The sequence below is a fragment of the Mytilus trossulus genome, chromosome 6 (genome assembly GCF_036588685.1).
Source record: "Mytilus trossulus isolate FHL-02 chromosome 6, PNRI_Mtr1.1.1.hap1, whole genome shotgun sequence".
Taxonomy (NCBI): domain Eukaryota; kingdom Metazoa; phylum Mollusca; class Bivalvia; order Mytilida; family Mytilidae; genus Mytilus; species Mytilus trossulus.
In genome coordinates, this window is record NC_086378.1 from 75,544,620 (window position 1) to 75,563,700 (window position 19,081).

General features: G+C 31.4%; 2 protein-coding genes across 2 annotated transcripts; both read right to left on the bottom strand.

The window, feature by feature from the left end:
- Window positions 1–3,459: 3,459 nt before the first annotated feature.
- LOC134721844 (uncharacterized) lies at window positions 3,460–9,670 on the bottom strand. The gene is made up of 4 exons (XM_063585093.1): window positions 9,470–9,670; window positions 6,071–6,156; window positions 4,841–5,095; window positions 3,460–4,077 (listed from the first exon to the last, which is right to left on the bottom strand). The coding sequence occupies exons 2-4, from the start codon at window positions 6,153–6,155 to the stop codon at window positions 3,812–3,814; spliced, it is 606 nt and encodes a 201-aa protein (XP_063441163.1). The 5' UTR covers window position 6,156; window positions 9,470–9,670; the 3' UTR covers window positions 3,460–3,811.
- Window positions 9,671–11,898: 2,228 nt separating this feature from the next.
- LOC134723015 (perlucin-like protein) lies at window positions 11,899–18,397 on the bottom strand. Its single transcript, XM_063586645.1, has 6 exons — window positions 18,328–18,397; window positions 17,137–17,296; window positions 14,363–14,474; window positions 13,324–13,408; window positions 12,694–12,915; window positions 11,899–12,269 (listed from the first exon to the last, which is right to left on the bottom strand). The coding sequence occupies exons 1-6, from the start codon at window positions 18,395–18,397 to the stop codon at window positions 12,253–12,255; spliced, it is 666 nt and encodes a 221-aa protein (XP_063442715.1). The 3' UTR covers window positions 11,899–12,252.
- Between the last annotated feature and the right edge of the window lie 684 nt (window positions 18,398–19,081).

Sequence of the window (19,081 nt, forward strand, 5' to 3'; positions counted from 1 at the left end):
TTATAAATCATGTCAGTTCCGAAATCTGACTACTCAACTGATGTTACCCCAAATATGTTCTCGTCCTAAATATTCAGCATATATTTGCCACTGGACCTAACGTGTGTCAGAAGTTCGATTTAGTTTTAATCTTATCTCGCTTTTCTAAATTATCTTTTTTTTTCCTAAAAAGATATGTACTCATTACATGCGAGTCCAGTGCAATCAAAATAAACAAGTCCGTAACATACAGATTATTACAACAGATGTATATTGTTTTGTTATTAAAAACGGCTTATTTCGCTTTTCCAAATGATCTTTTTTAACATAAAAAAAATAAAATATGCACTAAGATAAAAAGGAAAAAGCGTGATAACTCGACATTGTAACATAGAAATATTATTTCTTTGGTAACTGGTAGCCTGTGCAAACTTATGAAAGGGATGTCACAGACATTTGGTACAAAAACAGCATGACCAGACTCTGAACTCTTATTTTTACTAGAAAATGACAAATTTGTTTTATTGTGATTAATATGAATGGAACTCTGCAATTAGAATGGCATTCTACCTAAAATAATTAAGATATTCATATTCATAAATGATGTAATTTTCTACCAATTACCAACCGGACTGTGATTTTCTGCCAATAATAATGATGAAGTGGCCTTTTGGAACCAAATAAATTGATATCAGAATTCAATATTACTTGGATACACTTCAGATTAATATGAGAAATATATTTTCGGACATTAATTCTGTAAATAGACTTGTAAACTATATTCGCCAGAGTCTAATTTAATACGATATGATACGTACACGATTTGTATTATTACAGAAGATTAATTTTAGTGATGAGTATTAAATCGCTAATAACTTGATCTTCTTGTGCAGTATTAAAAAGATGTGGTATAATTGCCAATGAGACAATTCTCCACAAGAGACCAAATGACACAGACATTAACAAATATAATGTCACAGTACGGCATGTGTACAAGTTTAGTTTTAATTTGAACATGATTGAATTTATCAATGTATACATAAAAAAAATATATTTTCAAAAAGTACAGCTGCCAATATTACAGTGCTAATCAGATGAGCAAGCTAAATTTAAGCTAACAGATTGTAATTACAAGTATTCTGTTTGTGCTTTTTTTCTCCTTTCTCTGATGCTGAGTTTTTTTCTTCTTCTAAAAACGGGATATGTCTTTGATATTAAAAAAAACTAACATGATGATATATACTATATATAATATAGCGGTGCCATGTACACGTTTTTAAATATGCCTTTCAGGAAGCTGTTAAACTCGTCAGTGGTTGTAGATGCATATCTTAGGGTTTTTGTCTAACCATTGGTTATCAAAGTTTTATCAAATGACATATAAGTGTGTAATCATTTTATAAAAATACATTGGTTGGGACTACACAGGGTAATTTTACTCACTTAAATTTCGTCCAGTGACAAACGAAAAAGGTTCGTATAATTTATTTCGTAATTGCCATCATGATTTTATGGACTTCTATGGAATATCTGTGTGGCAAATAAAATCAAAATCAATCATACAGCCACATGAACGATGGACTTCCTTCTGATGCTTATATTTAACATCGAACGAGACTTGTTCCAGGACATGTTTTACATAACAGGAGAAACATTGCCGTTGGCATTACTTGAGTGGAAACATTTACCCTTCCGGACCAACTTTGTTAGATTGCAGTTTATAATTTAATTCCCTTGCTCAACGTGTTTGCCTTCCCGTCGGACGGTTTTAACTATATTGATGCTTCAGTATACGTAATTGCCACATTTCGTTCAGAAGGTTTTTGCTTCACCAAATCAAAATGAATACCTTTCGAACGAATTCTATACGTTTGAAAAAATGATGAATTTTAATCAAAATAATGATTTCATGTCATGTTCTATGCTCATTTTTAACATAGTTATAAAAAAAACATAATAATATCACCTTCAGTGTTAAATTAAGGCAACCTAAGAATGGTTGTGAAGCTATATTACAACATGCCATTCTCAAAAAGTCTGTCGAGCTTCTTTTTTTCATATATGATATAAAGTACACCGTCTGTTATCCTGTTTGAATTATTTTCGCGCTCGTCATTTTTTATGGCTTTGTAGTTTCGTGTTATGTGTGAGCCATGGCTTCGTGTTGAATGTCGTACTTTGACCTTTTCACAAATTGTGACTTGGACGGAGAGTTGTCTTATTGTCAATCATACCACATCTTTTAATTTCTTTTTGACTTCAGAGTATCATGATAGACATATATTTTTAACTTCCGGTTCTAACAATATCATGGCTTATATCTACACATATGACCAGGCTATAAATGCATGACCATGGCACAAACCGCAATTTTGACAAATATTTGCAAGTTGTGACCATGTAACCGAACAATATTTATGAAAGATAATGTTTTTCGAATACACATTATTCACTTTGGTTAATCACGATGCAAAATTGTAATTACATATCTTTTAGATATCGATTGTAGGTAGCTTATTGTCCAGTGGCAAATATATCATACATGGTTGGGACGATAACAAATTAACATAAAATATACAACAGGATCTATAATAAAGACGAAACTGGATGAGGGGGCAATACCTTTTTATGTTAACCTGTTTTGGCTCTTTTCAAGGTGTTGTTAACTGTTATCTGAGATAAAATAAAGCTGTCAACTATTTTAACCAACTTTCTTAACTGTTATCATCAGCATTTTTTGCATTTTTGTTAACTGTTTTTGCCAAAATCAAGGTGTTGTTAACATGTTTACGGACCCCCTATTGACCCTCTCGGGATGTATGTCGTGGAAATTTGTACTGCCATTGAAAAAAGGGAGAATTGGATAGGGACAGAAATTAAACCTTGCAACAGGTCACATACAGACATTCAACAGAGTTGTTGCGAGGGTTTTTGACTTGCACAGAGCGTGTTACTCTCTCAACGAGAGTACCACGCGAGGCATCGGATTTTAACGTCCCCATTCTGACCTTACGTGGTCTGCGTACTTGTACATCCTCCACAAGCAAACGGACGCCCTACTTTGGCAATGGTTTTACTGCTGGTCAGAAGAAATCTGTAGTCCTGTAGCGAACGTATTCTATTTTCCAGTCACCATTTTGGAGGTTTTAGATATTGGCCCTCTGAGAAATACAAATACAGGAAAAATTTGCCTTACCCCATTTTGCATTTGTAATGATAATGAAATCAAGGTGTACAATGTTGTCTAATAATGGTTCATGTACTTTTAAGCAATTTCATGTAGCAACATCATAACATGTATTAAGTAAAGTGCATATAAATTTAAATATGGGAATGCACTGTAATAGTTGCTTTCGTCTAAGTAGTTCAAAATTGTAAGATTCCGACAATATTTACTTCCATCAATTCCGTAATATCACTCAGACTCGTGATTTAATAACTAAGTCGCTGTTTTGTGGTATAAATGTTTTTTTCATAATGTCAAGAAGTTAAAAAATATTTTATTGGAAATACACTTAAAAACATTTACAGTCAATGTTAAAACATAAATGTCACAGACAATAAAAACTTGACAAAATACGTAACGTGGTTCTAATAAACAGACATATACTTCTTTGACATTAGATTTAAAGCTAGATTAAACATTTAGCAGTATATGGTTTCGATGTCTCAAGTATGATTTATAATGCAATATAAAAAAATAACATTTACAAATATAAAAAATGGTTTTGGGTAAAAAAAAAAAAGGTCATATCTAACTAAATTTGTGATTAACTTGTTTGTTCACTCTTAATGGTAGTAACTATAGCCTATTTGTTAATTTGTTAATTTGTTAATTTGAATTTGATAGTCTTTCACGTCTGTTCTGTCGTCTCTCGTGTCTTTTATTTTTCCATTCCTTCCTTTTGTGATTCTTATTTTTCCTTTTGTCTTGTCTTTTCTGTTTCCATCTCATGAGTTTCTCGTGAAGTTCACATGAATAAGCGATAGATTCTGGTTGACATGTCGCTGGATCTCCTCCAGTAACTGTAAATGTCTTGGTTACCATGTTGGTTTCCTGGTTACATTCACTCACAGACACATCGAATCTGCAGCCCACTGTAAATAAACAACAGAACAATAAAGATCTATCCAGGTTATATACGAAGTATGTTTTGAAAAAATATTTGATAGTGCGTGTGTTTAGTGCATCTATTAAATGTTACCACTATGTAGTAAATGGAACACATGTGTATTTGAAGGTATTTGGCGAACAATAAGCAAGATAAGCAATCTTAAAATCGGTAAGCAGTTTTGTTTTTGAATTTGTTTTTATCGAAGAATCATGTGGTATTGGTTATTTATGAGTTCTGAATAAAGTGCGTGATAACTAGATTTTTTTTCTGTTAAGACACAGTCGTCAAACAGAACAAGATATACGTAGCTTTTCTAAAACTAATGAAAGAAATACAACTCTTACTGAAATTTTATATCCATTGCGAACATTGTTATGTTGATATTACAAAGTACAACTTTACCTTCTTCCATATTTTAGCGTTTAACATTATATCTATATTTCTGGAAATGAAGCTTTCAATACTATAGTACGATGAACCATAATTTGTTAAATTGCTAGGGTATCTCGAAGCTATGAAAACATGCAATACTTTGTTTTAAATACTAGAAATTTGTACATATTCTTATTATAGATTTATTTTTAAGGAGATTACTTTTCATTTTATAATATTAGCTTTGATTAAACAAAGTTTCTAAACTATATCTACTAGACTATAATAGTGTAAAACTTTCATGTTGCTTTTCTTTTATCTTTCCTTTGAATTCATATGTTGTAAAATTAATGTGATAAAAGGTGTTCACTTACTTCCGAATTTCTCCTTCAAGCCTTTCTTGTGTTTCTTCAGTCTGTTCTTATGTTCCCTGTGTTCAGCAAACTTTGCCTTTCGTTCAAACTTCTTTGCTTTCCATGCTTTGATCTGTTCCAGATGTTCACATGGGATAGACTTTGTTTGAGTTGGAACACAGTCTGAAGGTGACCCCTGTTTCAGGTTCAAGGTCATAGATACAGTGTTTGATGTTAAATCACAGTCTCCCCAATCTCCACGCTCGTATCGGCATCCTACAGAATAAATAAAAATAAGGAGATGTGGTATGATTGCCAATGAGACAACTTTTTACCAAATTTCAAATGAAGTGGATGGCAGCAATTATGGGTAACCGTACGGTCTTCAACCATCAATACCAAGATTAATTGTTCAATTTGTTATAAAGCGGGTACATTATTTTGTAGTAAAGTCTTATATTGATATATAGCGAGGGTTTTAAAGAAAATCTTGTTCGTGACAAATAGAATTACATTTATTACGGGAACAATGTTCCTGTAACTACGAAAGCCGATAAGTGTTATTCATAATGAAAAAAATGAATTCAAAATTCAAAATTCAAAACTCAAAAAATAAATATTGCGAAAACATAACACGCGTTCCTGGTATGATCAGAATATGCAAAATGGCACCAAAGAAGCAACCTGTATGTATTAAAAATTACAATTTTTATGTAAAGATTTGAAAATTTACATTCATCAGTTACAAAAGACTCTTCAGTGATGCTCAGGCCTAAATATTTGAAAATCCAAAGCTTATTAAAAGATGAAGAGCTATAAACCCAAGCCCGGCAAGGAATCATATCTTTGCATGAGGGCGAATTCTAGAAATCTAAACTTTCTTTTTTGGATGTATGCTTTTAAATTCGCCCTTGGCAAACACAACGATTTAGTTTTCTCATTGCGTAATGAATATTAAAATAAGAAGATGTGGTAGTATTGCCAATGATACAACTTTCCATCAAAAGTCAAATGATATATAAGTTAAACCGTATAAAAAATCGTTCGGCCTTCAACAATGACCAAAATATATACCGTATTGTCGGCTTTAAAAGACATCGACATGAAAAATACAAATGAATTCAATACACTGCACCGTGAGTAAATAAGAAAAAAAAACTAATATCAAATGAACTCAGTTTCATTAATTAAGCTCAAATTAACAATGTGTTTGGAAATTAATGTAGAGTGTGTGATAATTGGTTTACTTACTCATCTTGTCTTTGCCCCTCCTATGTCTTTTAGCGGAGGCAAGCGCTATGAAGACAAAACATAACACAGCAATTTGTAGCTTCATCCTGCAAGTAATAAAGCAAGCTTATTAATAAAATTATAGATGCTGAAAACATTAAGTGCTGTCTTTTCAAATGGTAAAACGTATAATCAATACTAACACGATCTGGCCGTTAGTTTTCTCGTTTGAATGGTTTAACATTTGTAATTTGGGGGCATTAAAAGCTGACTATGTGGTATTGTTTTGTTCATTGTTGAAGGCCGCACGGTGACCTATAGTTGAAAATGTCATTAAGTATTTGGTGGAGAGTTGTCTCATTGCCTTTTATACAACGTCTTCCGTTACTTTTATAGTGAAAGCCAAAAAGGTTCACCTGTCGGCTTGCAGCTTATATGTTAAGATATCAAGGCACAGAAAACACGATAATTATAAATCCAAACTTTTGTATATAGAAAGTAGCAATAATCTATTCTATATGACTTTGTATTTTGATGCGCAAATATTTAGCAAAAGAATGCTTCATAATTATCAAACTTTGAATAATTCATTGAAAGGACATCATGAAAGGTTATAGAGAGAGATATAAAACGTTTACTTTATCATGTTTATATTTTCGCATCCGAGTAGATATAACTCATTGATTATCGTTTTTATTTATTTATATAATACTTTGGTTGCTTTGCAGTGTATTCCATTATTTATTTCATATTTTATGCTTTAGTACTAGCAGTTAAACAGTTGTAACATATTTTAAACAAGGTAGAGGGATGAAATGACCGTGATAGCAACAGGTCAGATGTTCTGTAGTAAACAACATAATTTAAATATGAATATGGTCAGGGTCATTTATTTGTAGTTGACTAGATGGTAACTGGTAGTGACCATTAAATAACTATTGTTGTCATAGTCATAAACTGTACTGCCCTTTGTAAAGGCTTCATTGTTAAATACATGTTTATTGAAGATACCGAATGGAAATCTTTATTATTCATTGATAATAAATTCTAGCAAGAGATGTCGGGGCTCGTAAAATAATAAGAAATGAGAGAAGATAGAGAAGATTCAAATATAAAATTCGTATCATTGAAAATTTTTAAAACCTAAACTGACTATAATAATAAGGTACATGGTACACAGCCAAAGATCCCATTGTGTGAAAGTTTTACTTTTCAATGAGTGTGTAGATATATAAATAAAAAGTCGACTGAAAATTAAAATTATGAAAAAATATGTATACTTAAGTTTATTAATATAATGGAAAACTTTATTATTGATATATAATACATATAATAAATTCCTGCAAGATATGTCAGGGTTGGAATCACTATAGTAGAAAATGGTAGATAAAAGTCAAATTCCCAATAGATAATTTGGATAATTTAATAAGATGGAGAATGGAAATGAGGAGTGTGTCAAAGAGACAGCAACCCGACTAAAGAGAAGAAAACAGCTCAAGGCCATCAATATTTGTTTATGGAACCCAAACGGACAATAACAAGTTCCATGCACACGGACAATAACAAGTTCCATGCACACGGACAATAACAAGTTCCATGCACACGGTCAAAGGTCACACTATTCTATTGTTAAAGCTTGACCTTTCAAGGAGTGTGTATATAATATATTAAATAAGTCAACAAATTGTAAAAAATAAAACAAATATAAAGACTCTAATCTTCTTATTGACTTAAATTAATCTTAAACCATTGTTTTGCACTGAATTTTTAAACGATTTTGGATTATATAATTTTCCCTTATCATAAATTATTCAGGTGACTAATAATAAACCTGATTATTTTCAGAATATGACGTAATTTAAGTGTTTATCTGTCAAGATTTAGGGTCAGTCACTGCCGGTATTTGAAAGTTTAATCGTAAATATTTATATTGATAAATATGAACAACTGTTTACACATGGTCAAAGAAAGTTCCAAATAATCACCTGTGTACACATATGTATCCATGTGCAGGTTTAAATAAGACTGCTCGGTATTAATTCAGATAAGACTGAAAGGATTGTCGTTTACATTATACTGCAGTGGTGGTCGTTTATAAAGTTTACCATTATTATATCATATTTGTTTGCAATATAGCAATAACGAGACTAACTTAGGCGAAACAATAGAGCTTATCAAGACATTTATATAGTACTAGAACACACCCGTAATATCACAATTTAGTAGTGTCAACCCTGTGATTATGACCCGTGTATATAGCATATAAATCATGATTACACCGTTTGGTGGTGCGTCTGTCAGATGCGGAACATACAGATAAGGTAACAGGTGAATATACAATAGGTATCGGTATCGGAATTGCGTGGAAAACAAAAGGGCCTGGAGTGGTGTAATTTTTAATCTACACCTTTGTACTATATTAGTTATATATAAAGTTGAAATCTTTGATTCGTCGTTTTTACGTGATGACGGCTGACAAATTGGACCTCGTCATTTTAGTATTATAGATATCTGATATTTGCATGCATTTGATTTTCTGAATTTGTCTTTATTTGTCTTTCTTGTTTTAGCACTTAATATTTACAATGTTTTGTTGTAGATAAACTGATCAAAATATTGACTAGGGAGGTTATACGAGATACTTATAGTATATAACCTCCTTGTCCAGAGGAACTTAACTTAAGCGTTTAAAATACAGAGCGAGGGACTTTCAATCAACTAGCTGTTAAAATACAGCTAGAGGGATTGCCTTGACCCTAATGTCATCATAATTGTAATATATGCTTCGGTTAATTCAAGATTCATTATATATATGACAAGGTTGAGAAATTTTGATTAGATTTGTGATACTATAAAGGTTGATGATTATACATAGATCACGTATATGAAATGTTTAGTATTTATTACAATAATTATAGATGCTGTATCAGATTTTTTACCAATCTATCATGTTTACTTTCCATGAAATAGCGACTGTTTATATATTTTTTAAATAAGATATGAATTGGCATGATTTTTTTTTATATACACTCGGGTAGGGATAGTGCTTCCCCTGCTACATGATGTGTGTAACCCCCTCTCTGGAGTTATTAATGTACAAATGGAAATGACTTCTTTGTTATTTTTTAAATCAAACTACAACCAGTTTAAACGGACTTTATTTCGACTCGACAAGGAAGATTTTTTTTGTATGATAGGTTAGATCAAATATAAAATCTCTTTCCTTCTTCTTACCTTGAAGTTGACTATAAATGAACATGTTACTTGAAATGTCAATACTGTATCGTAACTCAACTTTCTTAAAGAATTGAAAATTCAAAGAATTTTAAGACAAAGACAATGATGAAAAAATATTTTGTAAGAATTTGCATATTTATGTATATAAATTAATTCAACATCACGCTGTGATAAGAAACTTACCTGTCGCTTCGTCTGTAATATCGGGTTAGTACCGTACCCTTTGACTTCTATCGAGGTTTTAACTAGGACGTGATCCGTGATGTTTATTTTCGTCAAAAGCGCATGATTCAAACCAAACAAAAGGTGTTTACCTGGGTATTCATAAACTGTTGATCGAAAGATTACCTGGCGATTTACTTTTAAAGAAATACGAGTCAGAGATATCATTCGCATAACACAAATAAGCTTATATACGACACATTAAATTGCAGTAAATCATTATACAGTTACGAAATAAAATCTCGGAGTCAGATTTTTTTTAATTCTGTCGACGCTATCAATAAATAGTATGAATAATGAAAATCTGGATTAAGATTTTGTATTTTGTCATCAGCTTGACCACACAATTTCTATTCATCATATTTGGATTCAGATGGAAATTCTTTTTAGGTACATTGTAAAAACTTACGCAACCCCCATTTTGAAGCTTAATTTTCGTCTGCTAGATAGAGCCAGCCTCCGCACGAAGACCCATCGGTGGCCTTTTTTTTATATGGTCAGGTAACAGTCTCTTTGACACATTTACCGTTTACATTCTTCATTCTATACCATCATTTTTTTACACAAGCGGAGACAGAAAAAAGTCTCCCGTAATCTCCGTTGAACCATTAACCATTTCGCGAATTTTACATCACGATATCCAGCTTGGATTGACAATGTGATAGTAAATGATTATTCTTTTTCTTTACCTTTTTTTTTAAATATATTGTCCGGGCGGTTATTTTGTATTTCGGCCGTAATTTGATACAACAAGCCGCTATATCTACCTAAATATGTTAGGTTCATCTTGTTTGTGATTACAATATTTCGCCTAAAATATGATACAAGACCACAATGAGACTACATTCGATTGTAATGTAACTAAACATTGAACAAAGATATATTTTTATAGTTGACGTTCTTGCATCTGTTACTGTTAGTTGTAAGGACTATGCGGTTGTTATCATAATTATGCTTGCTTTTTAACGTTAAATATTTTTTTCTGACGGCAATGGGTTTGTAAATCCCTTAGCTACCTTTCACAAAATACTGCTAATGTCTAATTCAAAGGAGTGTTGATTCTGATTTTGTTTCTTGAGATGCAGTATTTAATTTTCATAAACAGCACATTTTTATCTTGCTTTCCAAATTATGTTCCGCCTTTTTCTTCCTTTTTTGAAGTGAAAAATCAAAAATAGCAGTTGCAGGTTTGTTATTGTGTGTTTTACTGATAGACAAAAAAGGGGGATAATGTTACAAGATTGAGTCTTTAAAAACTCTATAGGTACCTATTCATTTTCAAATTTAGATCATATGTGTGCATGTTTGAGAATAATAATTTATTTATGAATGAAATTGAGAATGGAAATTAGGAATATGTCAAAGAAACAACAACCTGACTAAAGAGCAGAAAATAACTGAAGGCCACCAATGGGTCTTCCACACAGTAGGAAAATCCCGAACCTGGAGGTGGACCTAATGTGTACTAGTTCAGTGAATGTTTGCTAAGTTATTTAAGTATTGTCCACCAGGTCGGACACTAAACATAATGATTCATGATCAACTTTGTTAATAATAGTTAATGGAGTGAATAAATTGACCGTAACAGCCTCTGGTGTTCTCTTCACAATTCTACACAAATATAAATTAAATGACAAGGTAGTTTATCTTGTTTAAATCATTTGTATTTCAGTGAAGCATATATAAAGAGACTGTGTATCATAAGATTGTATATGATACATCTCCCATATAAAATTGAATGTGAAAAACAATGTGTAAACTGGTATTTTACAATAGGCCTAATGGTGTAACTTTTTAAATATTGACAAAGCAATCTAACGATAAATTAGTTTGTATTATTGTTAGAAAAGAAAAGATGAAGCGCTTATATGAAACTTGAATTTGTAATACATTTTATCTATAGGTTTATAATTTAATTTTGGATGTAACGCGTCATCTGATTGGCTGACGTTATATTGTTATGAGCCCATAGACATAATTTAGTCATGTGACCGTAACGTCATCAACGGGTTTTCATGGTTTTCTACGGTTAAAAATGGAATCTAGAAGTAAATTATAAGAAATGACTGTAATACTTTTTCTGTCTATTCGAAATAACATTAAAAAAATGTGGTGCACACTGTAAAATAACACGCTACGCGCGTTATTCAGTGTGCACCAAATTTTTTATGTTATTTCTTCATAGACAGAAAAATATTACAGTCATTCCTTAAATAAAACTCAAACGGACTTTTTTTTATATTCGAGGGATAACTTTTTCAAGGACGTCCAGCAAGTCAATTAGCAGTCAATCAACATTATAATATATTTCTTATCTAATAATGGCTATAACTTTGATTCGTTATCTTCTTTTTATATATATTCATCTAAGATCATCTAACCCGCTGAATTCTAAATTTTATGAAAAATTTAGATTGATTCTCATTTCTTATTGTGAACTTTCCATTTTTGAAGCAACGTTCCATCGTAATCTGTATATTTCGTATTGATCTCCAAATCATTACACTGTGCTAAGACTTGCATATCCTATCAAGATTTCCTTGAAAGAGGGTTGCTGCTTAAATGAAAGCTATTGAAAAAAAGTTTTCTTTATACTTATGGTAAAACATTTAAGTCCATATGTCATCTTTTCTAATTATTTTGTCGTGAGCACAACTGTTTAAACATTTGTAATATTTTAAACAAACTGCTCAACAACTCAAATGCAATTATTTTAATTCCGTTATCTTGTTCCATGATAGTTGTCAGTTTGCTCCATTACCTGAAAACATATCAATAGTCAACAACAATTTTAGGAGTTAGATGAATTAACTGACATGAAGATATCAACATTTTAAGTAAAGGAAGTGAGTGGATATGAGGCAATGCAAGCAAGATAAATGTTTGATGTCAGATGCATGATGAATTTACGACAACACTCGTAATAGTTCTTACTGTAAATCTAGATGCTGTGACCGATATAAGGAAGCAAAACAATGGTCAATAAAAAATGAATAAGACAAGAGCCATTTCCTTTGTCAACAAAAAAAATCAATACCTGGACAGCCTAAAAGAATATTCATTCATGACTGTTTAAAAGAAATTGGATGATTTCCATTTCATAGTGATGTTAATCAACAGAAAACAAAACATATAAAGAATGAATTCTAGTGTCAGGACTGACTTTAAGAGATTAATTTACTTACATGACCTGCTTTGGCAAACATATCCATATTTATCTGTAGCTGGATAATCGAACCATTCAGAACTCCATCCCCATGCTACAACATCAGATCTGTCCGGCGATCCTTTCGCTGTGCCATAGGTTGACGCCCAGTTTGAAAATGTAAGGGTAGTATTATCAATGGTCCATCTAAATTGTCCTTCATTTGTCATGTCTGTTAGTCCAATCCAGTAATATGATTGGTCTGTAAATAAATTTCTGAAAACAATATACATAACAGATGCTTATGTGTTACTGCTCCAGATAAAGCTGACAAGGAAATGCAGGGAAGCGGGAAATCGAATCATGCATGAGCCCATTCGCGTAGGAAGCACGAACGTTTGCTAGGCATGGAGTATATTAATGAGTTTTAGTTTTTTGCTTTCCAAATTTTATTGAGCAGCACACCCGATAAAGTTTATATTTCAATAAAAGAAAAATGTCATGCGCACTCAAATAGGTATCGTATGTTTATAGTGTAAGAATAGGAGTCAAAATGTATGCAGACGATTCTGATTTTCATCTACTTTTTTCATCCATAGCGATCTACTTTTTTTTTCATGTTTTAGTTAATTGGTTACAACTTTCAAGAGCTTGTACATTTTCTTTTTACCTGATGTTTTTTTCGTCATCATCCATTCATCTAAGGTATTGTTGTACATCTTTGCTAAATGACTCCCCCTTTGTTTGCAGTTTTCCTGTCGATTAGAAAAAAAATCAACTTAGTGTTATGATTAATGAAGACAAATTATTTTTAGAGGCAAACCGTAGGGTAAACAATGTCACGTTACGTTATTTCAATTAAACAGTTTCCATCCATGGTCTTTTCGGGAATTATATTTTTCGCATGAGTTTTTTGTGTGGTGTATATTTCTAAGGAATATGTACCAGTCTGGGTTTTTTTATGAAACAGTAATAGTATTGTTCGAGTTTGTTTATAAAATGGTATACACAGAGGAAGAACTTAATGTTCAAAACCATTAAAACGTATATAATCCTAAACAGAGCCATATTGAAGGCAAAATAATTTTAAAACTAACGTAGACATTGCTTCAAACCAATAATAAGTATTCTTCATGATGGAGATATACAAAAAATAAAAATTAACAGAGATTTGAAAAAAAACGGAGAATATAATAATTATTTTTTATCACAGACTATACTATTTGACATGAACATCCTTTTGTCAGGCGATAGCGAATGTATCCGAGACGCTTCTGATTCAGGGTTTAAAATTCTGCCGCATTCTAAGAGGATTCTCAGAATAGCAAATCGTCACGATTACGAGATTATTTACATGTAAGAATGGTTCTGAATGAGACTCGTCGTAAGATTTGAAAACCATAAATAACACTAGTAATCAAGAGTCTTCTGAGTTTTCACACTTCTGGCTCGTCGTAAAATTTGAAATTACCATAAGTAACACTAGTACAAGAAAGCCACTAGCAATGAAGGGTCTTCTAACACATATTGCGTTGTCAGTTTATTTTCAATCAATGAGTTTGACTGTCTCTCTGGTACCTTTTGTCCCTCTTTTATGGAGTATCCAAGAACATTACAGGTTTTGGCAGGTTACGTGTTGTTTTGTTTATACTTTTCTATGATGTATTATATGAATTCATGAATATTAATTATATATCTACCAAACTTACGTTTGCTGTAAACCAGTCTACTCCATTGGTGCCAAAGAAATAGCAATCATTGCCAAATCTCAACCATCCGGTTCCTGAAATAAAGAAACGAGAATCTTTTTGACGTTCAAAACTAAAATTAGATGCCTTCGTATGAATTTTAGTGTAAATACATGTTTAGATGTTCTGACACTATTCAATACGACTGGGAGGGTTTTCGTATTAAAAAAAACGCGAGACATAATTGTGAAAATTAGGAATTGCTATGATTAAGGATTTAACAAACTATATAAATCCTTGATTCAAATAATATCCAATCTACTACGAGGTAGTATTCACGTTAAAGAACTACGGTTATTTGTATTGTTTATTATATTTTGATAACATTCTCGAATCTGTATCCTCTCTATAAGAAAAATATATTTACTTTAGCAGAAATAAAATAATCATTACAGTTTTTTTTATGTACAAAAAATCAATTTCTCGGAACTACTTAAAAAACTTGTAATCATTATCAAGAATAGAAAATGAATAGATCGGTCGCCTAAATGTTTGACTTAACATCCTACTAAACTTCCATTCTTATTACACTGAAAGATGATCTTCAAAATATAGTGATGAAAAATTAAAATCACAAAAGTACAGAACCCCGGAGTCAATTTTAAACGGAAAGTGCATAAATGAAAGGCCAAATCAAATGCTAAAACACATCAAACCAATGAATAACTGTCATATTCCTGGCTTGGTTCCGGTTGAAGTTTTTCAAGCATTGGCGTTAATCAAATATGGATCCACATAAATTGTAATGTCGTTTTACAAAGTCTTTAATAATAATCTTTTCCAATTTTGCAATTATATCAAAACCGTAATGACTACAATATTAAATATCTTTTAGATATGTAATGAAACAGAAACAAAAACAGCTTAGGTGCATTACAACGACAGGAGAACAATAAAGCAACATTCCTTTCCAGGGAATTTAAAAGGTTCATTGTGATATATAAATATGGCAATTCATTGACTTCTCAAGCGTTGTATTTAAACCATACCTATACATGGAGAGTAAAATAACAAAAATACAGAACTCCGAGGAATATCAAAAATTGAAAGTGCGTTATGAAATAGTAAAGTTGAGTATCAGCATTCTGATTAAAAGTGCATTTACTTTCGATGTTTTGTGCAAGTCTGCACGAACTGATGACAAATTTGTTATTCGTTGAACACTTAAAGTGGCTCTCCTGTACTCAACAAATAATAATGTATCCACAATATTTGCTTTGGTAAGCAAGCATCAATGGATCATATTTAGCACGGACAAATGGAAATAGAAATGTCTTTTTTAAGGCTCAATAAATAAAATAAGGAAAACGAATATCTTTGAATGCAACAAAATTCTTATTTTGGTATAAAATTTTGTATATACACGTATCTAAATTCAAAAAGCCTAACATGGTGAAATCAATACTGCGATATTGCTGATATAACTTGTTTTGAAATTTTCACCTGTGCATGATTGTTTGTTTTGTTTACACATCTTTGTCAATATATGGAATGTGACAGGACTGACATACAAGTGAGAAGTTAAACTAGCTATAGGAAAATGCCTGTACCAAGTCAGAAATATGACATGTACAGTAGTTGTCCATTCGTTTAACGGGTTTTCAGAAATTGACCATTTGAAAAGGGATTTTCCATTTTGAATTTTCCTCGCAGTTCAGTATTTTTGCGATTTAAAACTTTTCATATAAAAAATGATTTTAACTATACTTTTGATGGAAAATTATTAAGTATCAAGAATTAAATATATAATAAGCATGATTTATCATTACAATAGAAATAAATCTTGCTAAAGGTATATCCTAAAAAAAAGTGCTTCAATATTTATAAAGTGTTGTTTTATTTACTTATAGCAAATGAAAAAATGTGTTCTTTATAAAGATGTAGAGATCCTACACATAGTTTCGAAATGGAAGTTAAAATCTTCTACATTTAAGACTGCAAAAATAAAAACAAATCTAGATGTTTGATAAGATTAACATACAAATCAATATATGTATCAGTACTTATTATTTACTACATACTGTCAGTCGTAGCGATGATGTCTTGATTTTTTTTCTGACCTGAAAAGAATATGATTTCAGTATATCCACTGTTTAATAGATGAGTTATGCACACTAACAATGTGTTGTTTTGAAACGCTCACTGAACCAACAATTGTAATCTGAAGCATCCTTGAAAGCAAAGATTTTATATAAGCATCAATTTGTATCGTTGTATAAGTTTTTGATAATAGCTCTGAATAACGACCTGAATTATTACCAATTTGTTAATTTACAATGTATATGCTTTTTGTCCTCGTTTAGGAGAGTATGGAAACTATTAAAAATGGAATAGTAAAGGATGTTGCTAATGGGTAAGTTCAAGAGACGACAACTCAGATCTTATTAGCTAGGTTAAATTTGCCCATAAAATTAGATTCAGTTTGATGTTGTAATGAGAATATGACATTGCTGATATTAGCTAAATTAAAATCGGTATGATTGTTATATGCAACTATATGTATGAATAGAAATTAGCAAAATTCTTGTTACTTTTAAAATAATGTGCAAAATACAAATATAATGTAACTAACCAGGAATTGTCTGAAAAATGCTGTGCGAAATTTTGTTGAAATTAATGAAACAAATTTATCTAATTTTAACATTTATTACATATCTGCATTTTACCAAATATGCAACATACAAAAATCTCTTTGACATATATATCCATATTTGTAAGAAGGGGGGTAATCGAACCATCCAGCTTTCCATCCCCAGGCTACCGCATCATAAGTTTCTGAAAGTTTTCCATATCCAGAGGCCCATTGTGTATAACTGGCAACAGTGTTGTCGATGTTCCACGTAAAGTTTCCTTCATTCTCTATATCTGTTAAACCTATCCAGAAATAACTTTGAGCTGAAAAAAATCACAAGATTTGTCCAGTAACATTTACAATGTATCTTTGTAGATTTGTTTTATTTACAATACTTGAAACACTCAGTCTGTCTAAGATACCCTGGGTGTATCGGAATAACCGAGTACAACTTATGGATCGTACAACTTTAATACATGCCATTACCCTAAGAAATCCACACATTATATCTTTTTGAATCTTATTTTATTATGTATGAATTATGCAAATGGACTTTCACACACATAAATAAACTGACATTTGTACCAACTATGTCTGATTGTACTGTTCACACATCGTTGTCAATATAAAGGATTTCTACGCGATTGTCATACAAGTGAGAGGTTAAGCTAGCAATAAAACCAGGATTGGTACACAATTTTCTACAATTTAAAATGCCTGTACCAAGTCAGGAATATGAAAATTGTCATCCATTCGGTTTTTGGTGTTTGAAATTTTGATTATGCCATTTTATTACGGACTTTCCGTTTTTAATTTTCATGGCACGTCGGTTATTTTTTAAATTGTTTCATAAACCTTTTCAACGATATCTTCCATCTATTATCCTCAAATATAGAAATATGTATTTTGAAATATATCAGTTATCAAAGGTACCAGGATTATAATTTAATACTCCAGATGGGTGTTTCGTCTACAAAAGACTCATCAGTGACGCTCAGATCAAAATAGTTGTAAAGCCAAACAAAGTTGAAGAGCATTTTTCTCTGATGAGATCGGCTTTCAAATAGTTATCTTGTTGCAAGTTGGTGTATTACAGACAGATATGTTCATTGTTACTAGTTTTTCTCAGATTTGTGTATAAGAAACAATTATCTTCGTGAATCAATTTGGGGTTACATAACAAAGTTGTTGACTGCATTCGTTGGACAGAATTGTTCTCTGACGAGAACACTCTGAAATAACCACTTCAAGGTTGAAAAAGTAACACAACTTTATACACAGCAAACCGTCATTGGTGCCATCAACTAACAAAAGAGTACAACAGTTAAAGAATTACATTCATTTGATTTAATACCTGTTGGACGCTTTGTCCATAGCCAATTGTCTATCCATTTGCTTTCAATCTTCACTAAATGGCTTTCCATTCCCATGCATGCTGCCTATATAATGAAATTCCGATATTCTAAATAATTTATTAATTTCAAGACAACAAAGTTTTTAACGACCATGACTGGCTATACAGCCCTTGCTCGGTCGGAATTTCAAGACCAATGATTTTCTGCGAAAAATGAATGAATGAATTTATTCTCATAAACTAGTACATAGCTACATAGAAAACAGTTCATATATATAATATGTACTCTTGTTAATTATTTTGAATGTAATCATAACTTGAATTTAGATATATATTTTTTTATTTCATAATAATAAACTTTGCAAGGCAAATATTGAAATGTATCTTTTTCTGCAATGGTAAAATATCAGAATGTGTATAATCTGTTTGAAGTAAACAAAATTATCTTATTTATATTAACTTTCTAAAAACTTCGTAAACATGAAAGCTCTGATGAGCTCTTTATCGATTATAAAAAACGTAAGCACGCATAATCGAATAAAACAGTTGTTCACATCATTGGAACTTGGTAAGTATTTGACTCATTTACAATCACCTGACATATACTTTCCTTACTAACAATATATCGTTGTTAGCATTATCTATCCATTTTGAACAAGGCCACGACTGGTTTGTTTAGTTTTATCGTAAAGGTAGAAGTAAAATATGATAAAATATGGAAAAAAACTTCTAAAGAAAAACAGTTTCTAAAAAT

Bases quoted from the DNA above. Each gene is read 5' to 3' on its own strand.
- LOC134721844 (XM_063585093.1), bottom strand. From the start codon at position 6,155: ATGAAGCTACAAATTGCTGTGTTATGTTTTGTCTTCATAGCGCTTGCC. The intron at 5,096-6,070 runs GTAAGTAAACCA...TTTATTCTGTAG, and splicing joins GAGGGGCAAAGACAAGATGA to GATGCCGATACGAGCGTGGA. The intron at 4,078-4,840 runs GTAAGTGAACAC...GTTTATTTACAG, and splicing joins CTTGAAGGAGAAATTCGGAA to TGGGCTGCAGATTCGATGTG.
- LOC134723015 (XM_063586645.1), bottom strand. From the start codon at position 18,397: ATGGAAAGCCATTTAGTGAAGATTGAAAGCAAATGGATAGACAATTGG. The intron at 14,475-17,136 runs GTTCGATTACCC...ATCTAATTTTAG, and splicing joins TGGGGATGGAAAGCTGGATG to TTTTGAACGTCAAAAAGATT. The intron at 13,409-14,362 runs GTAAGTTTGGTA...TCTAATCGACAG, and splicing joins TAGACTGGTTTACAGCAAAC to GAAAACTGCAAACAAAGGGG.